Source organism: Podarcis vaucheri (assembly GCF_965113315.1).
Source record: "Podarcis vaucheri genome assembly, chromosome: 10".
In the NCBI taxonomy this organism is placed as follows: Eukaryota; Metazoa; Chordata; class Lepidosauria; order Squamata; family Lacertidae; genus Podarcis; species Podarcis vaucheri.
In genome coordinates this window covers 9,513,402-9,533,170 of record NC_138748.1, presented here as the reverse complement: position 1 = coordinate 9,533,170, position 19,769 = coordinate 9,513,402, and the positions used below count along the sequence as shown (strand labels likewise).

Here is a 19,769-nt window from a genome sequence, read left to right as displayed (position 1 = left end):
TTAATTTTTTAATTTTTTTAAATTATTATTTTGCCCAATGTTGGACTGTCACGCCGGAAGCCCTTGTTTTGTGTTGGGGGTCACATTAATCCGAAGCTCTTCAGCCTGCCGTGTCTGTTTTGAAACCATGGTGATCTCTAACCGGGGGTTTTCCGTCTCTGCAGATCCCTCACAGATAAGATGACTTTCCAGTGGACAGCTGTTGCAGCCTTTCTCTATGCCGAAATAGCAATATTACTCTTGCTCTGCCTCCCGATTATTTCTCCTCTGAGGTAAGGATATTGCCGCAGGGGAAATGACCGCCCTTTCATCAGAAAATAAATGGAAAGAGAAAGTACAGATTGGATTGCAACATTGGCAGCAGGGTTGAGGACTGCCTTTTGCAAATTATTTTGTGCTATAAGCCTACAGGTTCCATTCTTCGGTATTTATAAGAGCGTTTAAAAAGCTGACTTGATACTTACATTGTTTGCTCCAGGGGCCAATATGTATTCACAGGTTGCCGCCGCCCCCCCCCCCTTTTCATCTTTGCGTAACAGACAAAATAGCTGTGCTGAATCTCCCCAAAGCAATAAATAAAATAAGCTGAACTACTTCCAGTGAGATGAATGCCTGCTGGTGATAAGACAATCAAAATGGCAACTTTAAAAACTCTTTATTTATTATTTGTGTATATTACCTTTGTTAAGTTTTTTTCCATAATTTGTGTGTTTGGGTGGGTTTTTTTTTGTTTATTTGTGTGTTTATTTTTTAAAATTCTACCTCTGATGCTGCTCCCACAATAATCTTAACAAAAGCATATAATAGGCATTGAAAATTTGTAAGATTTAGAACTCCATCGGTCACACGGTAGTAACGTTAATGCCATTGTTTTGCTGATGATGATCAGAGGAGCTTTTTACAAGTGTGGTCCTTGATCAGAATTAATATTGCATTGACAACAGTAATTGATAGTGGTCCATTGCCAGTGGTGACGTATTAGAATCCTTGGTCATGGTAGCAGTGGTCTTCTTTGCATCACAGTAATTAGAATACAAATACTGTGCTGTTTGCTTGTATGTATTTTCTGAAGAGAATCTATATAATAGTAACATAATAAAAAATAATAATTAATTCCTCGCCCATCTGGCTGGGTTACCCCAGCCACTCTGGGCGGCTTCCAACACATAAAAATGTAATAAAACATCAAACATTAATAGTAACAATCTGATCCGATATAAAAGTAACAATAATTTTAAAATAAACAACTTATATCAAACAAAGCAACATTCAGCAATACATCAGAATCTAATAGTAAACAGTAAAATTAAACACCAATAAATAATAATAATAATTAAACAGTTCACAGTTATCAACCACAATAAAGAATTACCAATCTACAATCAATAAAAATAACAGCAAATCACAATGCATAAAATACTACAAAACTGTGTAAAACTGTGCTAAGAATTTGTGGCAGCCCAAAGTTGTGTGTCTTTGTTTCCCAATTTGATCCTTTTACACCAGGCATCCCCAAACCCGGCCCTCCAGATGTTTTGGGACTACAATTCCCAACATCCCTGACAACTGGTCCTGTTAGCTAGGGGTGAAAGGAGTTGTAGTCCCAAAACATCTGGAGTGCCAAGTTTGGGGGTGCCTGGTGTAAAAGGATCAAATTGGGAAACAAAGACACACAACTTTGGGCTGCCACAAATTCTTAGCACAGGCGGAACTTTCTTAACTCTCCTTGACAAGTTGCCAGCTGACCAAACACTATAATCATCTTAGATTCCCTAAGTAAGTTACATCATCAACATTAATAAAGGGTTGTGTATATGAAAACTAAGCTAAAGCATGGAATTTTGACTATGCCTCATAGTCTAAAGCTGGATCAGAAGTGGTCTCATTAAGTTGAATGGGGCTTATTCCTAGGAGAAATTGCAACCTCAGATTTCTAAAGGGGTTTTCAAAACTCAGCAGCCTCTCCTTTTGCCACCAGTATCCTAAGACTTAGGAAGGAACACTGATTGGGATTTGAAGATCGGTATTATTTATTATTATGATTTATTTATTAGCATTTATCAGTTGCTTTATACAAAAGAAAAGTGTCAAAGCAACTTGACAGGATAAATAAAACAAATAAAAGCAATTTTTTAAAAGCCAAGAAAAGAGGCATTACATGCATCCTAACCTAATCAGACTATCTATAAAATGTTGGTATGTTCACAGCAGTGGTCATCAACCTTCATTCTTAACTGCTTGTTGCTGATTAAGAGCTGCTTTTCCTGCTAGTCATCCAGAGTTAGGCAATATAAAGCCTGCTTCTCAGATTCTTTAGTATAATTTTAGCTTTGTTTAAAAAACAGTTTTTGCTAAAAGTGACTAGATGCAATAAAGGACAAGGGCACTGTACCTATATCAATGCCACCAGTTGAAGCTTTGATTATGCATGTTACTGTGATAGTTTTACTAACAAGATAATTGAAGGTGTGATTTAAATACACACATCAAGGGATTTTCGTCTTCAGAATAAGGCTTTAAGAGGATCTGAAAGCAGCAAATTAGTCTCATTAAACCTGGATGCTAAAGATACCTAGTCTATCTCATTAGAAGCAAGCAGCCTTGGCAGGTCTAGACTCTGAATTCCATAAGTTATACCTGTTACCATCATTGTAGCTGTAATGTGATGAACAAAGTGATTTTCTCTCTGTCAGTTCTTGGAGATACAGGAACCTTCTCAGGGCTTGGGCCCAGTAATACTGTCTGTACTATATTGCAGAGTTTTTGTGTACTGTATACTTGCAACTACAGAGAAATTGCATTTTCATTTCAAGCTGTACAGTACGATTGCATATTGTGTGCAATTAACTTGCACAATTTCAGCCTTATGCAGTTGAAAGCTGGCCAGCTGAAATCCCACAAATTAATTACACAGAAGGCAGACATCTTAAAACGCCTTTGCACTGGGTTTTCTCAGCATGGAAAGAGCTTTTAAGCTTTCTTTCTTGCTTACCGGGTTCTGTAATACTCTCATGAAATCCTGGACAGTTCTGCAAGATCTTGTATGAATACCACAGAATGTCTGTGAGAGCATCCTAGAGCCTGGTAAGCAAGGCAGAGAGATTATGATGATGATGTTTTATTAACTTTTTATACCACCCTTCATCCAACAATCACAGGGCAGTTTACAATATAAAATACATGCCACAATAACAAACAAAAACAACACCCCACCTCCCGTTTAAAAGTTCTCTGTCTTTCTTGGATGGTGAGGATGGTCATGTGGGGGCGGTTCCAAGGGGGTGGTTTGAGTATACAGTACATATTTTTCCATATATGTGCCCCCCCAAGCATAACCCCCAGGCAAGATGCCATTGTACTGTACTGTAATTTTAAAAGGTGCTGAAAAATTAGTCAGTGGATTATAGTGTGCACTTCAAAAATGCTTACATAGTAGTCTTTTTACAAATGAAGCTTCTTTCAAACACTGCAATTTTGTTTTACAGATGGGAGAAGGTTTTTATGATCTCTGTGTGGAGCAGAATTAAAAACTACTGGAACAAAGGGTTCCTTACAATTATAGTTCTGTTAATTGTTTTATTTCTGGGTGAGTTGGATATCTCTCTTGTTTGTATTAGTATTCATATGCATGTAAGTGAACCAACAAAGTTAATGTGTTTGAGGGATTATTATATTTACTGTGAGTTATCTTTGCTGTGAATAGTTTGAGAAACCAAACAAAAAAGTTAGTGTTACACTTTCTGAATCTGAGGCTGTAACAAGCCATGTTCTGCTAGCATGTTAGCAGATAACAAAACAGAATTCAGATTTGGTATGGGAAACCCAGTGAACACTTGTGGCAGGAAGTGATTTTGAAGTAATCAGTAGGCGGCGCTATTTCTCTTTGGACTAATGCTTGAACTAAAAGGAAAACAGTTGTGCAGTGAAGTTTCTGGGAATTTTACTGAGCTCTGTCATCACTGAATTTGTTTTTTTGGAGGAAGGGAAATAGCATTGCATTTTTAAGCTACTGCTAAATATGGAATTGAATGTGTTCCCTGATGATTACAAAGTTAGCTGTATCTTGTAGCTTGTGGTTTTTAAGTGCTATATATTAAACATCTGTTAAGAAAAGCCATCCTTTAAAAATATAAGGAACATTACTATTTTATAAAATTGCTTAATCATAAAGCTTGCTGTAGGTTATAGATTATTTCCGTGGTCATTACCTGATAAACAGTCAAAGTCCTTGCTCTGTGCCCACAGAAAGTACAAATCTACTTCCAGAGGGATTCCCACTGCCAGTAGCCAGAACAGGGCAGCTATTCTAATAAAAGTTAAAGAAGTTTTATCGGAGGGGGGGGGGGGGACAACAGCTTTTTGATGCAGAAGCATTATGTACAATAATTGATAAAAGAAAGCAACGGAAAACAAATGCAAGTAACTCTCTCTTTTTTACTCGTAGATGCTGTAAGAGAGGTGAGGAAATACTCAAATGTTAACTTAAGTGACAAAACTGCACATAGAAGTGCCAATGCATTGGATCACATTCAAATGAAACTTTTTCGGTCACAACGAAATCTTTATATCTCAGGATTCTCTCTGTTTCTTTGGCTGTAAGTATAGATATGTACTACTTACTACTTAGTAATTCTCTTTTGTGCCTCTTGTAAGAAACTTGGTCCAAAATGGGGGAAAAAACAATACTCAAACCCCAAGTTTGTAAAAATAATAATAATATGCAAGTTGGGTGAGCGAAAATGGAGGGTAATGGTAATTTATTCATGTTTGAGAGAGACAGATTTACTAATGGAAGTAAATAATTAAAAAGGATATATTAAAGTGAATATGGGGAAATGAATATGACTCCCCCAAATGCTGTATTCTGAATTAATACAGTCCTCTCACTGAATTGTACTACAGTGGTACCTCGGGTTACATACGCTTCAGGTTACATACACTTCAGGTTACAGACTCCGCTAACCCAGAAATATTACCTCGGGTTAAGAACTTTGCTTCAGGATGAGAACAGAAATTGTGCGGCGGCGGTGCAGCGGCAGCAGGAGGCCCCATTAGCTAAAATGGTGCTTCAGGTTAAGAACAGTTTCAGGTTAAGAACAGACCTCTGGAACGAATTAAGTACGTAACCAGAGGTACCACTGTATTTCAGAAGACAGATGGTAGTATCGGTTGTTTCAAAACACTGCCTCTTGCATCATAATTTTTCTGCAGATGAAAGGCTTGCTAATAAGGTTCTCATATGTACCTCCCATGGTACTGTGATTCTGTTTGTTTGAATAGGATTGTATTCTAAAATCCTATTCTGAAGCTGGATGACTCTAGGATTTAACACAACAGATATTCTGATAGAATACCCCAAATGCACAGGTAGAACATTAGCAAAGCAGCCAAAATCGGTTAGAGTCTCGAGTTGGACATGGGCAGTATAGAAGTTTAGGGCTGCCTTATGTCCTGGACCAGGGGTCTGCAAGGTTTATCTTGCCTGGGCCAGATAGGTCCCATGGAGATCCCTTTGTGGGCCGGATTGCACGCGTGCCCACAATTTTCTGCGCATGCGCAGACACAATTTTTGGTGCCACAGAAGCGAGTTCTGGGGCAGCTCTTGGTCCGGTCAAACAACCTCTGCAGGCCGCTTCTAGCCCATGGCCCTTAGGTTGCTGACCCCTGTCCTGGACATTACTGGGATTTCAAAGGATGTGATGCCTGGGGGGGATTTCCGGAAGGCAACAGTTTGTCCTGGATCTTTGGCAAGTTAACTGAGGAATCAACACTATATTGTATGTCGCAAGCATGGGAAACCCATAGGCTGAATGTGGGCCACAGGCAGATTTTATCTGGCCTCCAGTTCTTGCAGTCATAACCTGATGATTCAGTTGGGAGGAGAAAGGGCTTTGCCTTTGTGCAATTGCAGCTTGTTCCTCTGCAAGTAGATCAAAGCAATGTCTCTGCAGACTTGCATTCCTCTCAAGTACTGTATAGGAAAAGTAGTACAGAAAATTTCATGCAATTTTCAGGCTGCAATTGCATTTTAAATAGCTATAAAACAGGGCTTGGAGTTCAGCAGTACATTGACCTTATTTGCACTCTTCAGGGATTACTGTTGAGATTCTACCTCACACACGGTCAGGCCCAAGAAAGGTTGTTGGAGAACTTTGTTTTTTTCCAAACTTCACTTTTTAAGCCTGTGAGGAAAGTAAAAGGTGAAACTCTAGTGGAGCTACTAAGAATGAAACATATGCATCTATTGTAATGAAAAAATAGCGCTTTTTTGCATGTGATTTTGTGTGGGTGGAATAGTTACTGATAGTTTTTCTCTGGGGTAAGGTGACACTGCTCCTGAAAAAGTCCTCACTCATTCTGTACTCCTGCAGTCTATGGCCATGATATGTCAGTTCTGGGCTGTTCTGGCATTTCCTTGTTTGCTTCTCCTTTCTCCACATACTAAGTTCATTCTGTTGGCATAACTGGCGTATCTCTTTCCCTGAGCACAATGTGAGTACGTATAGGATTTCTATGCTCTCTGATTTAACTGCAATTAGCGAAACTGAAACTACCTTTACTGCTGCGGAGTTCAGACACTAAACCAGGGGAAAGAATGGTGGCTAATGAGATGTATTTTTAACATTGTCAGAAAGTATTTTTATTTTCTGAATAGCGGTGGCTATGTGGCAATAACTGGGGCTCACATCTAGTGTTTAGATAAAATGACTTCAAAGCACCTGGCCAATCTAGGTCCTGGTTCAGCTGTAAGTTGTAATAGCATCTTAAAAAATAAAGCAGTTCATGTTTCACATAACAGAGCATCTTTTCTCAGCATTTAAAGTAAAAAGTTATTGAAGACTTCAAAAAAAATTATAACACGACTTATACATTGATACTGTATTCTTTTCTAATGGGTTCATGGCTTTTCTGGTTTCCACAGTGTACTGAGACGTACCATTTCCCTTATCACTTCATTGGCAAAAAAGATGGGAGACCAGAAAGCTCTAGAAATGGAAGTCGAAAATATCAACAAAGTTGCCAAGAAGTGCTTGGAAGAGAATGAAAAACTTCAAGTACGTTTCACAGTTGAATGGGTGGTGTCTTGTTTTTAAGTGCATTTTACCGCTTTGACCTGGTTCGCATGCTGCTCTAAGCTAAGCATGGATGTGTGAGTATGAGGGTTCCTGGAGAGGAGAAAGGGACTGCGTTGATCCGTCTGTAGTGCTGCTGATGTGAGCTAAGCCATGGTTTGGCTTAGCATGTCACTTTACTGCAGGTTGTGGTTTGTCCCACTTCAGACAAGCCACTTCAGGTAAAGCAATGACAACTCGTAGTTTGGCCATCTTATTAAGCAAGTGTGTGTGTGTGTGTTTTAAAGAAAGTCATACTAGCCTTGTGAATTAGACCTGGGTGCTATCCAGCCCCCTCCCCCAAGACAATAACAATTTGTCCTAAAGCCATAAAGCAAACTTTTTGCAGTATTGAGGTGATATTGTTTAATCATTCGTCACCTTTCTGTATAGATACTGAAAGGCTTGTTTGGAATTTTTGTAATATATTTTGCACAGTAATTTACAAGACCCTCAGACCTCATGGATTTTTTTTTAGAGAGCTCACACTAAAATCCATTAACAATTTTGACACAAAACATTAGTCATACCTTCATATCTCTATCACTTTTCAAGCAATATAAAAGTGGAACAAAGTTTTTTTAGTTCCCTCAGCAGCTCAGAATCTGTTTGGCGCTGCTTCCTCATAGGCCTAGTCTAGAGGAACATGATGCTAGAATACACTGAGTCATTTCTGGTGAGGGACTCCAGTTCTGTGCTTGTTTTCTTTGTACAGAGATTTCTTAATACAGGGAATCATTTAAAAATATCTGATCTTCAGAATTTGATCAACTCATTCTCCCCCCCCCCCCTCCTCAGTGTCTCTCATATTCTGAGGTGGTCACGTTCATCTGCTGCATGTGTAAACCAAGAGTGATTCTACACTAGGTGTTTGTTGTGGAATTGCTTTGTTTGCTTGCTGTTTATGGGTCATCTGCATTTTGTTCCCATCAAAATCATCCTCCAGTGTTTCCTCTATGCTTCTTCTGTCTTTTTCAACCTGCACAAAATCAATTTGGGGGAGGGGAGAGCACAACAGTAGCTTAATCTCTGCAGCTAATAGATTGTCTTAGCATTAGCTTTGAGATGTGCTGGGTTAAGGTTAGGGTTAGTGTGATTAAGTGAGTTGTCCCACCCTTAATTCCCACCAGTAGTGTGGATGGATGGACACACACACACACACACACACACACACAGTTCTATACCCTTCTGAAGTATAGAAAGTGAGTTGTAATTCTTCATCTAGTTTACAGTGGAATTACGACGAGTGGGTGCCGTTAGGAACTGCTAATCTGGAAGCACCCCAAGCCTTAATTTCACATGGGTAAAGACACATTGTCACTGTCATCGCTATAATCTTGTTTCATTTTGGTAGCACAGAAAATATTAACAAATAGATGGCAGGAATAGTGTTACATACTTGGGCTGTGAGCCTGTTCACCTCATCCTACACATGATAATCTGTGTTCATACATACAGATTAAACATGGAGATAGAAACTTTGATAGTCAGTTGTTTAGAATTGAGAGAGTAAAAAAGGCTCTGGATTCAGATCCCCATAACCATAAAATGTAGCTGTCAAAGTCAGCCATTGAATCAGCTCTGCTTGCACAGTCTCATTCCATCAAGCAAAAATATAAGTTGGAAACACAAATGCAACCACCCAGAGTGACTTGGGAAACTCAGCCAGATGGGTGGGGTATGAATAATAAAATTATGATGATTATTGTTGTGTGTGCAGTATCCAGTTTTGCAGGAGAGACATATTTATGAAATGCATATGAATGCTCATGGCTTTTTACAGCATATGTAAAATGGTCCAGTGGTGAGATCCAACATAGTTAAAATGAATGTCCAGTCATGCAGTAAGGCATATCCTTCCTCTTCACTCCCTATGCACATCCAAAACTTGCACTGGAAGGTTGGGGGAGCTTCCAGTTTAGATTGGGGGGAATGGGGGGGGGTGGAGAAGCCCAAAGTCCTATTACTCAAGCAGCTGAACATCTTTGCACGTTGTCCAGATTCCCTGCTTGAAAGCGCTCTTAATTGAAAGTTACAGTGGCAATTAAATGGAGGCTCAAAAAGGCAAGGCCAAAAATAGATTAATGTGTCAAATATAGTTAAAGTGTCAAACTTGAACAAAATGAAGAAGACGCCAAACATTTTGACTTACTAATTATAAAGATTTTAACATATCATATCTTTAACTGTAAGTAAGTGAGTAATTAATGATTTTTTTCATGTATTTTTTGTCAAGGCATATGTAAATATATTATTCTAGAAATTGGGTTGGTCTCTAATATTTTAAATTGATATGAAGTCTATAGCAGCAAAGGCCTTTATTCGGTATCAGGTAAAGTTTAATACAGAAGCAGTCATAGCACTAGGGAAAATCAAATGAGAACCTTTGTTTATAAAATGATGGGTCTAGGGGAGCAGAATGTGTGCTATGCAAATTACTGTATTTCTTCCAAATCACCATTGAAGAAAAAAAGCAAAATGTAGGTTTGGCTCTGATTTTTATTGCACCTGTTTCACTTTTTCTTATTGTTACAATTATTTTGAAACAGTAATTGTAATCAGGAAAAGTAACTAATATTTTTTCCTTTTACCAGTCAATGAAAGCTAAATGTGACATGGGAGAAGTGTCCGATGAAGAGCTACAGGAAGAAGTGAAAAAGCTGAAAGACGAATTAAAGAAAACTTCACATGGTACTTTTTGCCATTTCACACTGCTTTATCTTGTGGTTTTCTATGTTGAAAGCCCCCAAAAGAGGGTTTTGACCATAAAAGATTGTATAAAAGGTTCTTTGTCGGTAAAGTGCTGGGTGATGGCCCAGATTTGTGCCATGCAGGAGCAGAAGAAAACCAATAACAGAAAAACCAAAGACATAAAGGTTGGGCCTGAGGTCAGGTCTTTGTGCTAGTATGAAGAAATTACTTTTAAAATGTACAACATAAGAAACTGTCTGAAGTTATGAACTGAAAGTCACATTTCTTTAAGAGGAACAGAAGAGACCCAAAATTGTTCTCCTCCTCTCGTAACAAGACCCCCCCCCCTCACTTATTGTTTGCTTCTGTGTTTGACTTGGGCTGTCTTGATGAAACAACACTGAGATAAGGCAGATTTTTTCCTGGTCGTGTGTGTTAGTTCTGGATCTTGCAAGATCTGTTACCCTTCTGTATATTTACTAGGCTGAAATGAAGGTCTTGTATAGCATTGCTCCTGACCTTGTGAAGCCCAGACAACTAAAATGTACTTCTTTGGCTGTGTGCAGAACATTGCATAACCATTATGTATTTTAAAGCAAACTTACAAATGCATGCATTTCAAAATCCTAGCTGGAACAACTCTCTATCCTAGTTTATACTGACTTTAGTGAACACTTTCAAACTCTATCCTAGTTTATACTGACTTTAGTGAACACTTTCAAATTTTTGCCAGTTAGCATGAGTGATTCCAAATATTTAATTGTGAGGTTGATTAGAAATAAGAACACATGAACATTTGCATTCTGGTTTTCATTCAGGAAGCTCAAAATGTTTTTTTTTAATACTACCAGCCCTGCAAGTGAATCTTTCAGCTGAATACAGATTATTGTATCCAGATTTTGGAGGCTTTTAAAATAATGCTGCCATCACATTTTTATTCTATACGGAAAGAGTTTCCAAGCGAAACTAAAGCTGCAGTTCCATCCATAGAATTCTGAAAGTGCCCAAGAGCACTATCGAAATTCAGTGGACCCATGGCCAGGAATCTCAGTTAAACAAAGCATTTTCTTTGTGAGAAATTGTGCATCTTCTGTGGATTTTATATCCAGAACTACAATTTTGTGTGTGATGGGATGGTTAGCTGCTTGTGCGTAAAATCGTGGTCCCTCAGAGTTTGTGCAACTCCACAAACCTCTGTGTGTGACAGAGCTCCTCAGACATGTCTGCCCTAGTCACTTGCAGATTCCGACAGTGGTTGTTTTCGGAAGCGCTTCCAGCATAGAAGCTCCTTAACGGAAACACGTCTTCTGGACTCACGACGTGACAGCTTCCGGCGAGGAAAGGGTCTCCCTATGGGAGCTTCTGACACCTCCCCACTGTTCTCGCTGGACGTGTCCCGGAGCCCTCCCTCTTGCTCGCTTTCCCTCAGAGATCCTTCCCCTTCCCTGCTAGTTCCTGCTTTAGCTGCTGCGTCTCTCTCCGCATTCATGAGACCTTCCTCCAGAGACCCATCTCTCCCCCTGCTGGTCCCTGCTTTCGCTGCTGAGTCCCTCCCAGCCTCCGTGAGCCCTCTCCCCACCTGTTCCTCCGATGGCAGTTCCCTGACATTGTGCTTTAAACATTAAAGCCTTAGTAAGTAAAACAGTGTATTGATTGTGCAGAGAGGAGTGCAATATAGTTAAAAATGCATAAGAATTCCATTAGAATTAAAGGGAGGGTGACCCATCTTTAAAATTATAATCCATAAAGCCCATGGAGCCACCCACAGTCTCCTTAATTGCAGCAGCACACCATTGAGAGCATCCAGCAAAAGCTCAGGCAAACAGATCAGTCTTTATCTGGCCCTGTAATAATAAAAGCATCAATACCAAGTGTACTTCTAGGGGGAGGGCATTCCAAATTCAGGGTGCCACCATGAATCACCTCTTAGTGTACTATTCCAAAAGGTGTGGCAACAACCACAGCTTCCCCTGAAACTAAGGAAATATGGATAGGCAGATACAGGGAGAAGAATTCCTTCAGATATTTGGCTCCCAAGTTGTTAAAGGTAGTTATTGCCAGTACCCCGAATTCAGCCTTGAAATATATGGGTAGCCAATGCAGATCTTTCAGAATCAGCGTGAAGGTGATTCTAGCTACCTGCTCTGGTCAGCATTCTGGCAGCCATGTTCTGTACTAAATGTGGCTTCTGAATCATTTTCAAGGAGAATTAGAACTGGGTGTCACCAGCGTACCATTGGCACATTTCTTCCAATCCCCTGACAGCATCCCGTAGTAGCTTTTATAGGCGTTGATCATGGGGGACAAGATGGAACCTATGGGACCCCAAACTACAACTGCCTTAGAGGCTCCACAGGTCACCCAATGCTAATTTCTGGAAATCTGTCCTGTAGGTAGAAATGGAACCACTGTATCACTGCACCCTCAGCTTCTAACCCGTAGAGCCAATCCCGTAAGATACCATGGTTGATGGTAACAAAAGCCACTGAGGAAGATCAGGGAAAATCGACAGGGTATCTTCCCTCTGTCCCAATGAAAAGCACCTGTCAGGGTGACCAAGGTCATCTCAGGGCTAGAAGTGAGCCTAACCTGGATTGAAATAGGTCTAGTTATTTCACTTCTTCTAAGGGCACCTGGTGCTGTCTGTCTGTCACCCTCTTAAGCATCTTACCCAAGAAGGGGGTGTTAAAAAGAGCCTAAAAACAGATTAAAACTTGCATCTACTTTCTAAACATATGACTAAAGGTAAAGGTAAAGGTACCCCTGCCCATCAGGGCCAGTCGTGACCAACTCTAGGGTTGCGCACTCATCTCGCTCAAGAGGCCGGGAGCCGGCGCCGTCCAAAGACACTTCCGGGTCACGTGGCCAGCATGACTAAGCTGCATCTGGCGAGTCAGCACCAGCGCCGCACACGGAAACGCCGTTTAGCTTCCTGCTAGAAAGCGGTCCCTATTTATCTACTTGCACTTAGGGGTGCTTTCGAACTGCTAGGTTGGCAGGCGCTGGGACCGAACGACGGGAGCTCACCCCGCCGCGTGGATTCGAACCGCGACCTTTCGATCGGCAGGTCCTAGGCTCTGAGGTTTAACCCACAGCGCCACCCGCGTCCCTCCAAACATATGACTAGACTTGTATAAATAAATAAAGAAACAAACAAACAAAATGCAGGTGGCAAAAAGAGTACGGTGAAGTCTCCTGTCTCATATAAATAGGCAGGAAGTTCCAAAGTGTAGGTGCTGCCACTAAAAGATCAAGTTCTTACAAACGCAGAGCATGTATTATGTGGCACTTGTAACACTGCCAGCTCCTCCAGTCAAGGTGGTCAGACGATGTTGTCCCTCCCTGATATACACGCAAACTTAATTGCTAGATAATCATGTAAGCATGAGAGCTGTTATGATTTGTTATGATTAGGAACTCCATCTGCACTTTAGACAATTCTGAATTCAGACACCTTTGGCAAGTCATTGTTCTCTCAGTCCATCATCCCTATCTGCAATATGGGAATAATGTTGGCCCATTGGGATTTTATAAAGGTTGCCGATGTGTGCATTTAAGCCCCTGAAATATGTGATAAAAATGCTTAATAGCAGCAGTATTGATGCCTGTGTTCATTTATAAATATTTGCAACACACAATGGTATACCTGTTTAATTATGAGTTTTAATTACATGCCTCTATGTATCGGGTGTTCTCAAAAAAAGATGACATTTCAAATGAGGAGGGAAAAGTAACGTTTACACAATGTTTGCTGGCTCTTATAAACAGACATAGCTTGTATACAAAATAAATGTAATAACATTGTTCTCCTTGATGAACTCTTTGCTATAGAGTTTTTCTCTGTTCATTCAAGCAGCTATGCAGCAAGTTAACCTATAATGTTGCAACAACAAAGTCATTTTTATGATCAAAATTGAAAGTAGCTTTGTAAAATTCGACACTAGAACTGACACAAGAGAGGGAAAATATTGATGTTCCTGAATGTGTTCAGTTTTTTAACTGACATTTTCCTAAAGAACCAATGGCAGGCATTTGTCTTATTTGAAGTTTAAAAACGGGCTGTTAAATTCAGATTTAAAGGATTGAATTATGTTCTGCTGGCACAACAAGACTTTTATCTTCTCTCTGCCCCAATCCCTCCAACTGCCCTCCAAATGTGCACCTAACCATTTCCAGCTGATTTTGAGGGTACACAGGTGGGTTGCACAGTTATGTTGCAGAGTTTCAGCATCAATGATGGCCCAAATAATTTAAAGTCATTTTACAAAAGTTGACAAACTCGCTTATTTACTTTATGAATAGGGGGCATAGAAAGGTTACATATGGACTGCTATCCCAGAAATAATGCTTCAGGTTAAGAACTTTGCTTCAGGATGAGAACAGAAATCGTGCTCCAGCAGCGCAGCAGGAGGCCCCATTAGCTAAAGTGGTGCTTCAGGTTAAGAACAGTTTCAGGTTAAGAACGGACCTCCGGAACGAATTAAGTACTTAACCCGAGGTACCACTGTATTTGTAAAATGCCAGAGTAAAAAAAACCCCACCAACTGACATCTGATCATAATAAAGCAAGCAACACAAACATATCCCAGGAGAAGGGGCTTCCAGAATTGGAAGGCCTTGTTGTGCATCCCTGTATGGTGAATCCTTGGGGGTTAGGGCATAAGCAGAGCCCCCTGCTGATTCTAATGCTTGACTTGGCTTATTTTATAGAAGTCGATTCTGTAGATATATAAGCCCTGTAATATATACACTTTAGAAGCCTTGAACCAGCCCCAGTAGCACACAGATGGCCATTGCAGTGCTTCTTAGATTGGTGTTACACGTTCCCATCTGACTGAACAGCTTCATTCTGCAACTTCCAGGCAGTCTTCAAGGGCAGCCCCAGATACAACGCATTACAGTAACCCAAATGTAAGATTGCTAGAGCTTGGGTTACTGATTCCAGACTATCCCAGTCCAGGAATGGCCCATAGCTGGTGAACCAACACTAGCAAGCAGTAGGCACTCCTAGTTTGAGTTTGAAAATAAGTTTTTCCTATACCCGGGTAAAATCCTTAGACATTTGGCTGGGCTGTTTGTACAGCTCACATGCATTTGTAACGCATGCTTGTCTTTTGAACTACATTGGCAAATGCTTATTATAGGGTATATGTGGTAATAAGCACTCTGTTACAGGTAGCAAAAATATTTCACCTTCAAGGGACCTACAACTCACTGCTGACTTTAGGGTGCAGTGTTCCAGGCACTGCTGAACAACTTCCTTTTGTTTCGACTGAAGCTTAATGCAAGTTCTACTGAAGTGCATCTATTTTACTCTGCTAAATGTGGCTTGGGACAAATAACCTTTTCATAGCATGTAAAAAGCTGTTCAAATACGCCACTCAGATGCAGTAAAATGAAAACCCAGCCTTCTGGCAACTTCAGGGCAATTCTACCTCATTTCAGGTCCGTAGAAGGTTGCTTCCTATTTCTAAGGACACTGAGAACAGAAAAATCTAACTGAAATGGTGTCATTATGTTGTCCGTGGTATATTTGAAGAGAACGGAATGCCAGTATTAAATTTGTTGTATTTTTGTGTGTATAACCATTTTGTACACTTAAACGCTATTTTATGTTATGTTTCATTGGAATATTAGGATATAGGGTGAAGTGAGCCTAGCAGAATGCCATGGGCTGGCTGGATGCTGGTGGAAGACACCAGCCGGGGAACCCCCAAGGGGCACCCCAGGGGAAGAAGGCTCAGAGCCAGGGAAGTGGTGGTGGGACAATGAAGACTGGGAGGAAGAGGTGTTGGAAACTGTAGAGGTAACAGGGCGAAGCGGAGATTGGAGTGGAATGGGGGCCAGGAGACAGACGGGCAGGCTTACAGAAGAAGCTAGGAATTCTGAACTGCTCACAATCTGGTATCATTGGAAAACAGCCCCTGAAAAGAAATATTCCATGGAGTTTTATATAGGCACTGTAGTGCTTACCTGCCCACCCACATCCCACTAACTCCCCCAGAATGTCATCTTACAGCTCTGAGTCTAGACTGAGGAAGGTTTTTCGCAGGCTGGACCTTGACATTCTTCTGCTAAGAAGACCTCACCCATCCTGTCACAAGTGTATTTTTGTCAAAACATAGCAACAATGCCATAAATGTTTTTCTGTGCTCACCTTCAACTATCTGCAGATATCTTGGTTATGATTAAAGACAGGATTGTTTTTAGTTACAACTAGAGCACCTTGCCAGTCCTTCATAAAACACTCAGTAGTTAGTTACTGTTGGATCAAGTTACCGAAAAATGGAATTTGCAATCTAATATAATGGCAACTTCTTTAACATGAATAAATGCTATAGAGCCAATTACTTTTATTATTTTTTTAACCCTCAATTGCTTCTAAGATTTACACCACCTTGTGATATATTCTAAAAATAGGAGGATAATGTTCTTAATAGTACTTTTTATAATGTATTATAAAATAGGAAGGCTTTGATGTATTAAATCATATATAGTAATCTTGCACCACCAAAACCATACTATTATAACAGAACTTGCAGCAATGCTTCACTATCTCATCTGTTCCCTACGCCACTTTCCTTTCAGTACCTGAAGCTCCTTTTTCCTTCCATCAGCACACAGGTCTCTAGACGTGACGTTTTTCTCATCCAAGCTGACCTTTCACATGTTTCACACAAACGTCAGCATTGTGCTGTATCCCCCTTATGCAGTTAGTATGTGTTGAACATCAGTTGTGTAAAAGCAACACACCCATTGGCAAGGATTTCCTAGCATGTGGCAGTCATTTGTTATCCTGTTATATAGCACTGTAATCTAAAAAATAATAATTAAAAACCAAACCAGCTATCATTTAATGCACAAGTATTTTGTCCTAATTCTGTTATTCATATGTTGAATAATACTACTCCTGTGTTGTGCAGCTCTCAGCAAGGCCAAAGATGACTTTTCTACAACTCAGAAGCGGTGTGAAGGCCTTAGAAAAGAATATGACCAACTTACAAAAGAATACAACAGAATGCAGGTAAGGTGGTAGAAGCAGTTGATTTGCTCGAGCAAGACTTCCTGGAATTAGACGAGCCGTGTTGTGTGTGTTGGATCCAAAAGAAAATTTATCAGACAACAATCTTTAATTCTGTGTACGTCTGGACAATGTTCTTTCAGAATAATGAGAATACTTAACTCTTAAGTTTTCCCAGAACAGTTGTTGAACTGGAACCTACTTTGTTTTAAAACAAACGTGAATTATTTCATCAATAATATTGTATGTTCCTTGAATAGTAGCACTGAGGAAGAGGAAGAAACCCAAAAAGGGGCTTTCCCCTTCTTTAAAAAGATTCTGAATTTGGTTCACATGTCACAGTAAACCATAAACCATCATGGTTTACAATACGCAAGTATGTCACCCCTTCTTTTCACTCACATGGGGAGGAAACAAGCAACAGTATGCCTAAACCATTTCTTTATTTTGTTAATTTATAATTTGCCTTTCACATGTGTCTCAAGACAGTTTAGAAACATACCATGAAAACTGCTGAAAATAGTTTTGAAAGTCAACTAGAGATAGGTTTAAACCTCAAGATCATGGTTTGCTTCACTCCCAGCAAGCCATGATCTATGCCAAGGTTTGCTCTCAGCTTACTAATCATGCTTTGATCCCTGGTTCCAACATAATGTTAAACCTGGGATTGTGTTTTGTTTCTTCTGCCTGCTAGCTGGGAGGAACAAAACAGCCCAGATAGGAATATTCACAATAAACAAGTTAGAGTTGAGCAAAACCATCAATTGTAGCTATTAGGGTACTTTTTACAAGGCTAATTGCACTGGCGGAGAGGCAATTTTGTGACACCTTTATGCTGACAGTGCTTCTTCATACTGCAATAAGACTTGAAAAAGCCTTCTATTGGAGCCAGTAGAAGGCTTCTTTGAAGCTTAATCTTTGAGGAGACAATTTTCAGAGGGGATGGTCACAGCTGGAGAGCTTAGCCTCCCCTTCTTCATTGCAGCCCCCCTCCTCTGCCACACTTAGGCTTGAATGAAATATTTTATTGGCTACAGTAGAGAGCTTTTCGTATCCCAAGCCATTGTTGGGAGTTCGTATCTTCCTCAAGATTGCAGCCATTTTCAAACCTTTTTTTTAAGGTGGGGAGATGGAGAGGGGGATGTGTGAGAGTTTTCACGTGTGTGTGTGTGTGTGCTTGCAGTGGAGGATGAGTGGTGCCCACAACAGTTTCTTAGGTTTCTAAACATGCCAGGGATTGGCAGCCTATAGTGTACACATTAACTCTGTGGTCATCCTGATGCACAAGTTACCCTGTATAAAGATAGCTTCACTCCTTTTCTCACATGTGTCTCCTTACCTTTACAGTGTTCTTCAGGTGGAAAACATGATAAGAAAGGCCAGTAAATGCAGCACAAGGACATCATTAATACACGTGCATCAACATGAATCGTCTCTTGTTCCTGTCTTTACTCTCCTAAGCTTTGTAAAAACAAGGTCTATTTTCTTTAAAGGGAAATGCTCTGCATTTGTAGCTGAAACGCTAGGTTGCCAAACATATTTTATTTTGCAATGGAAATAGTGGCTAGGATCCAAAGACCTACTTTACTTGTGTCAAAGGCGCAGTGGAAGTTTTGCTTTGATTTTTGTTCTTGTTCTTATTTGAATGGCAGATTCCCATGGCATGTCACACAAACTCCATTAAGCTGCAAAAGAGATTTGCCATGTCTCATGGAGGGCTGGTGTTCAAGAAATACAAGTCCATACCTCCTTTGAGCACACAGCTTTATTTGTGTGGTTATTTGGATGCAGACCAGTAAGTGGTGTGCTGTCAGTATACTGTGAAGAATCTTTTTAAGCCTATAAGGAAAATGTAAAGCAGTTTAGAATGGAAATTTCCATTAACCACTGTTCAGCTTCTATCCACTGTTTTACACTGAAACTGAAAAAGGTAGGAGATTGTACAACCGCCAGCTATAGTAATGTAGAAGAGGCTTTTTAAACTACATCAAACCATGATGCTAGAAGAATAAGCATAGTGAAACATGCTACATCCTGATAACTTGACAAACAGTAAAAAGAATTAAAATAAATTTTAAAGGACTTCACATTTAATTGCATAGTTATTTATAGTTGAGAGATTCTTTCCCCATCTTTAGATTTTTACTATAGTATACTTTACTTCATGTATTCAAGAATTTGAATATGTTGTATTTTCTTTCTGCAGTGGGCGATACCCATGAAAAACACATATATGTAACTTACAAAACAGGCTTTTTTTGGTGATTAGTTATTTGTGACATTGTTTCTTTCTTAAAACCTTCATTATCTGCAACTGAAAGGTTTTATTTTTATTTTTTTACATTGGTTCCAGTATGCTGCTTGGATGTTGATTTGTTAATAAAAGAGATTGTTTAAGCTTGGTTTATCTTCCTACGTGTCTTAACTTGGAATTCATAAACAACAAACTGTTGTGTTTACTTTGCTCCTGTGACAGTGAAATAATTCCATAAGAATTTATTTGGGCAGAACTAGCCCAAATAAATATTATAGTACACTCTGTAAGGGAGGAACTGGTATTTTTAATTTATAAAAATCAAAGATTTAGAATGGTGCTTCTGTATACTAATACCAAAAAGTGCAATGGGTATGCAGAGTTTCATGTTTATATGCATCTGAGCTTGTTGGGGAGAATGTTGTTTGTGTAAGTAAATTTTGTGTTTTGGGTTTCTCTAGTTTCTTCAGCATATGAGAGAAAATTGAAATCTGTTGCATTTGAGCCTACTGATTCTCTCTTGAAACCTGCGCCCAAATACCATTCTGATGCACTCCAATAAGCTGATTTTGCAAATTCTGGGGACTGTACTGAACACCAAATTTTTATTGCAAAACTTAGTAAAGGCACTGCCAAGTTATGACAATACGTTTGTTGAGTTCTTGCATTAAAGATCTTGCCTACTCCATGA

The 19,769-nt window shown here is 39.8% G+C and overlaps 1 protein-coding gene and 1 long non-coding RNA gene across 3 annotated transcripts in view; one reads left to right on the top strand and one right to left on the bottom strand.

Moving 5' to 3' along the window:
• LOC309541767 overlaps positions 1–14,128 on the bottom strand; it is a 26,011-nt gene extending 11,883 nt beyond the window's left edge. Inside the window, exon 1 of the long non-coding RNA XR_014223908.1 lies at positions 12,857–14,128. This is a non-coding gene — a long non-coding RNA (uncharacterized lncRNA). The remainder of the gene's footprint in view (positions 1–12,856) is intronic.
• The window catches only part of BCAP29 (B cell receptor associated protein 29), a 20,755-nt gene extending 986 nt beyond the window's left edge, over positions 1–19,769 (top strand). For both annotated transcript variants that reach the window (XM_082239870.1, XM_082239871.1), the window contains exons 2-8: positions 165–272; positions 3,486–3,586; positions 4,445–4,595; positions 6,923–7,055; positions 9,707–9,803; positions 16,727–16,827; positions 18,172–19,769. In XM_082239870.1, coding sequence (XP_082095996.1) covers positions 165–272; positions 3,486–3,586; positions 4,445–4,595; positions 6,923–7,055; positions 9,707–9,803; positions 16,727–16,827; positions 18,172–18,210 — 730 coding nt within the window. In that variant the 3' untranslated portion in view covers positions 18,211–19,769. The remainder of the gene's footprint in view (positions 1–164; positions 273–3,485; positions 3,587–4,444; positions 4,596–6,922; positions 7,056–9,706; positions 9,804–16,726; positions 16,828–18,171) is intronic.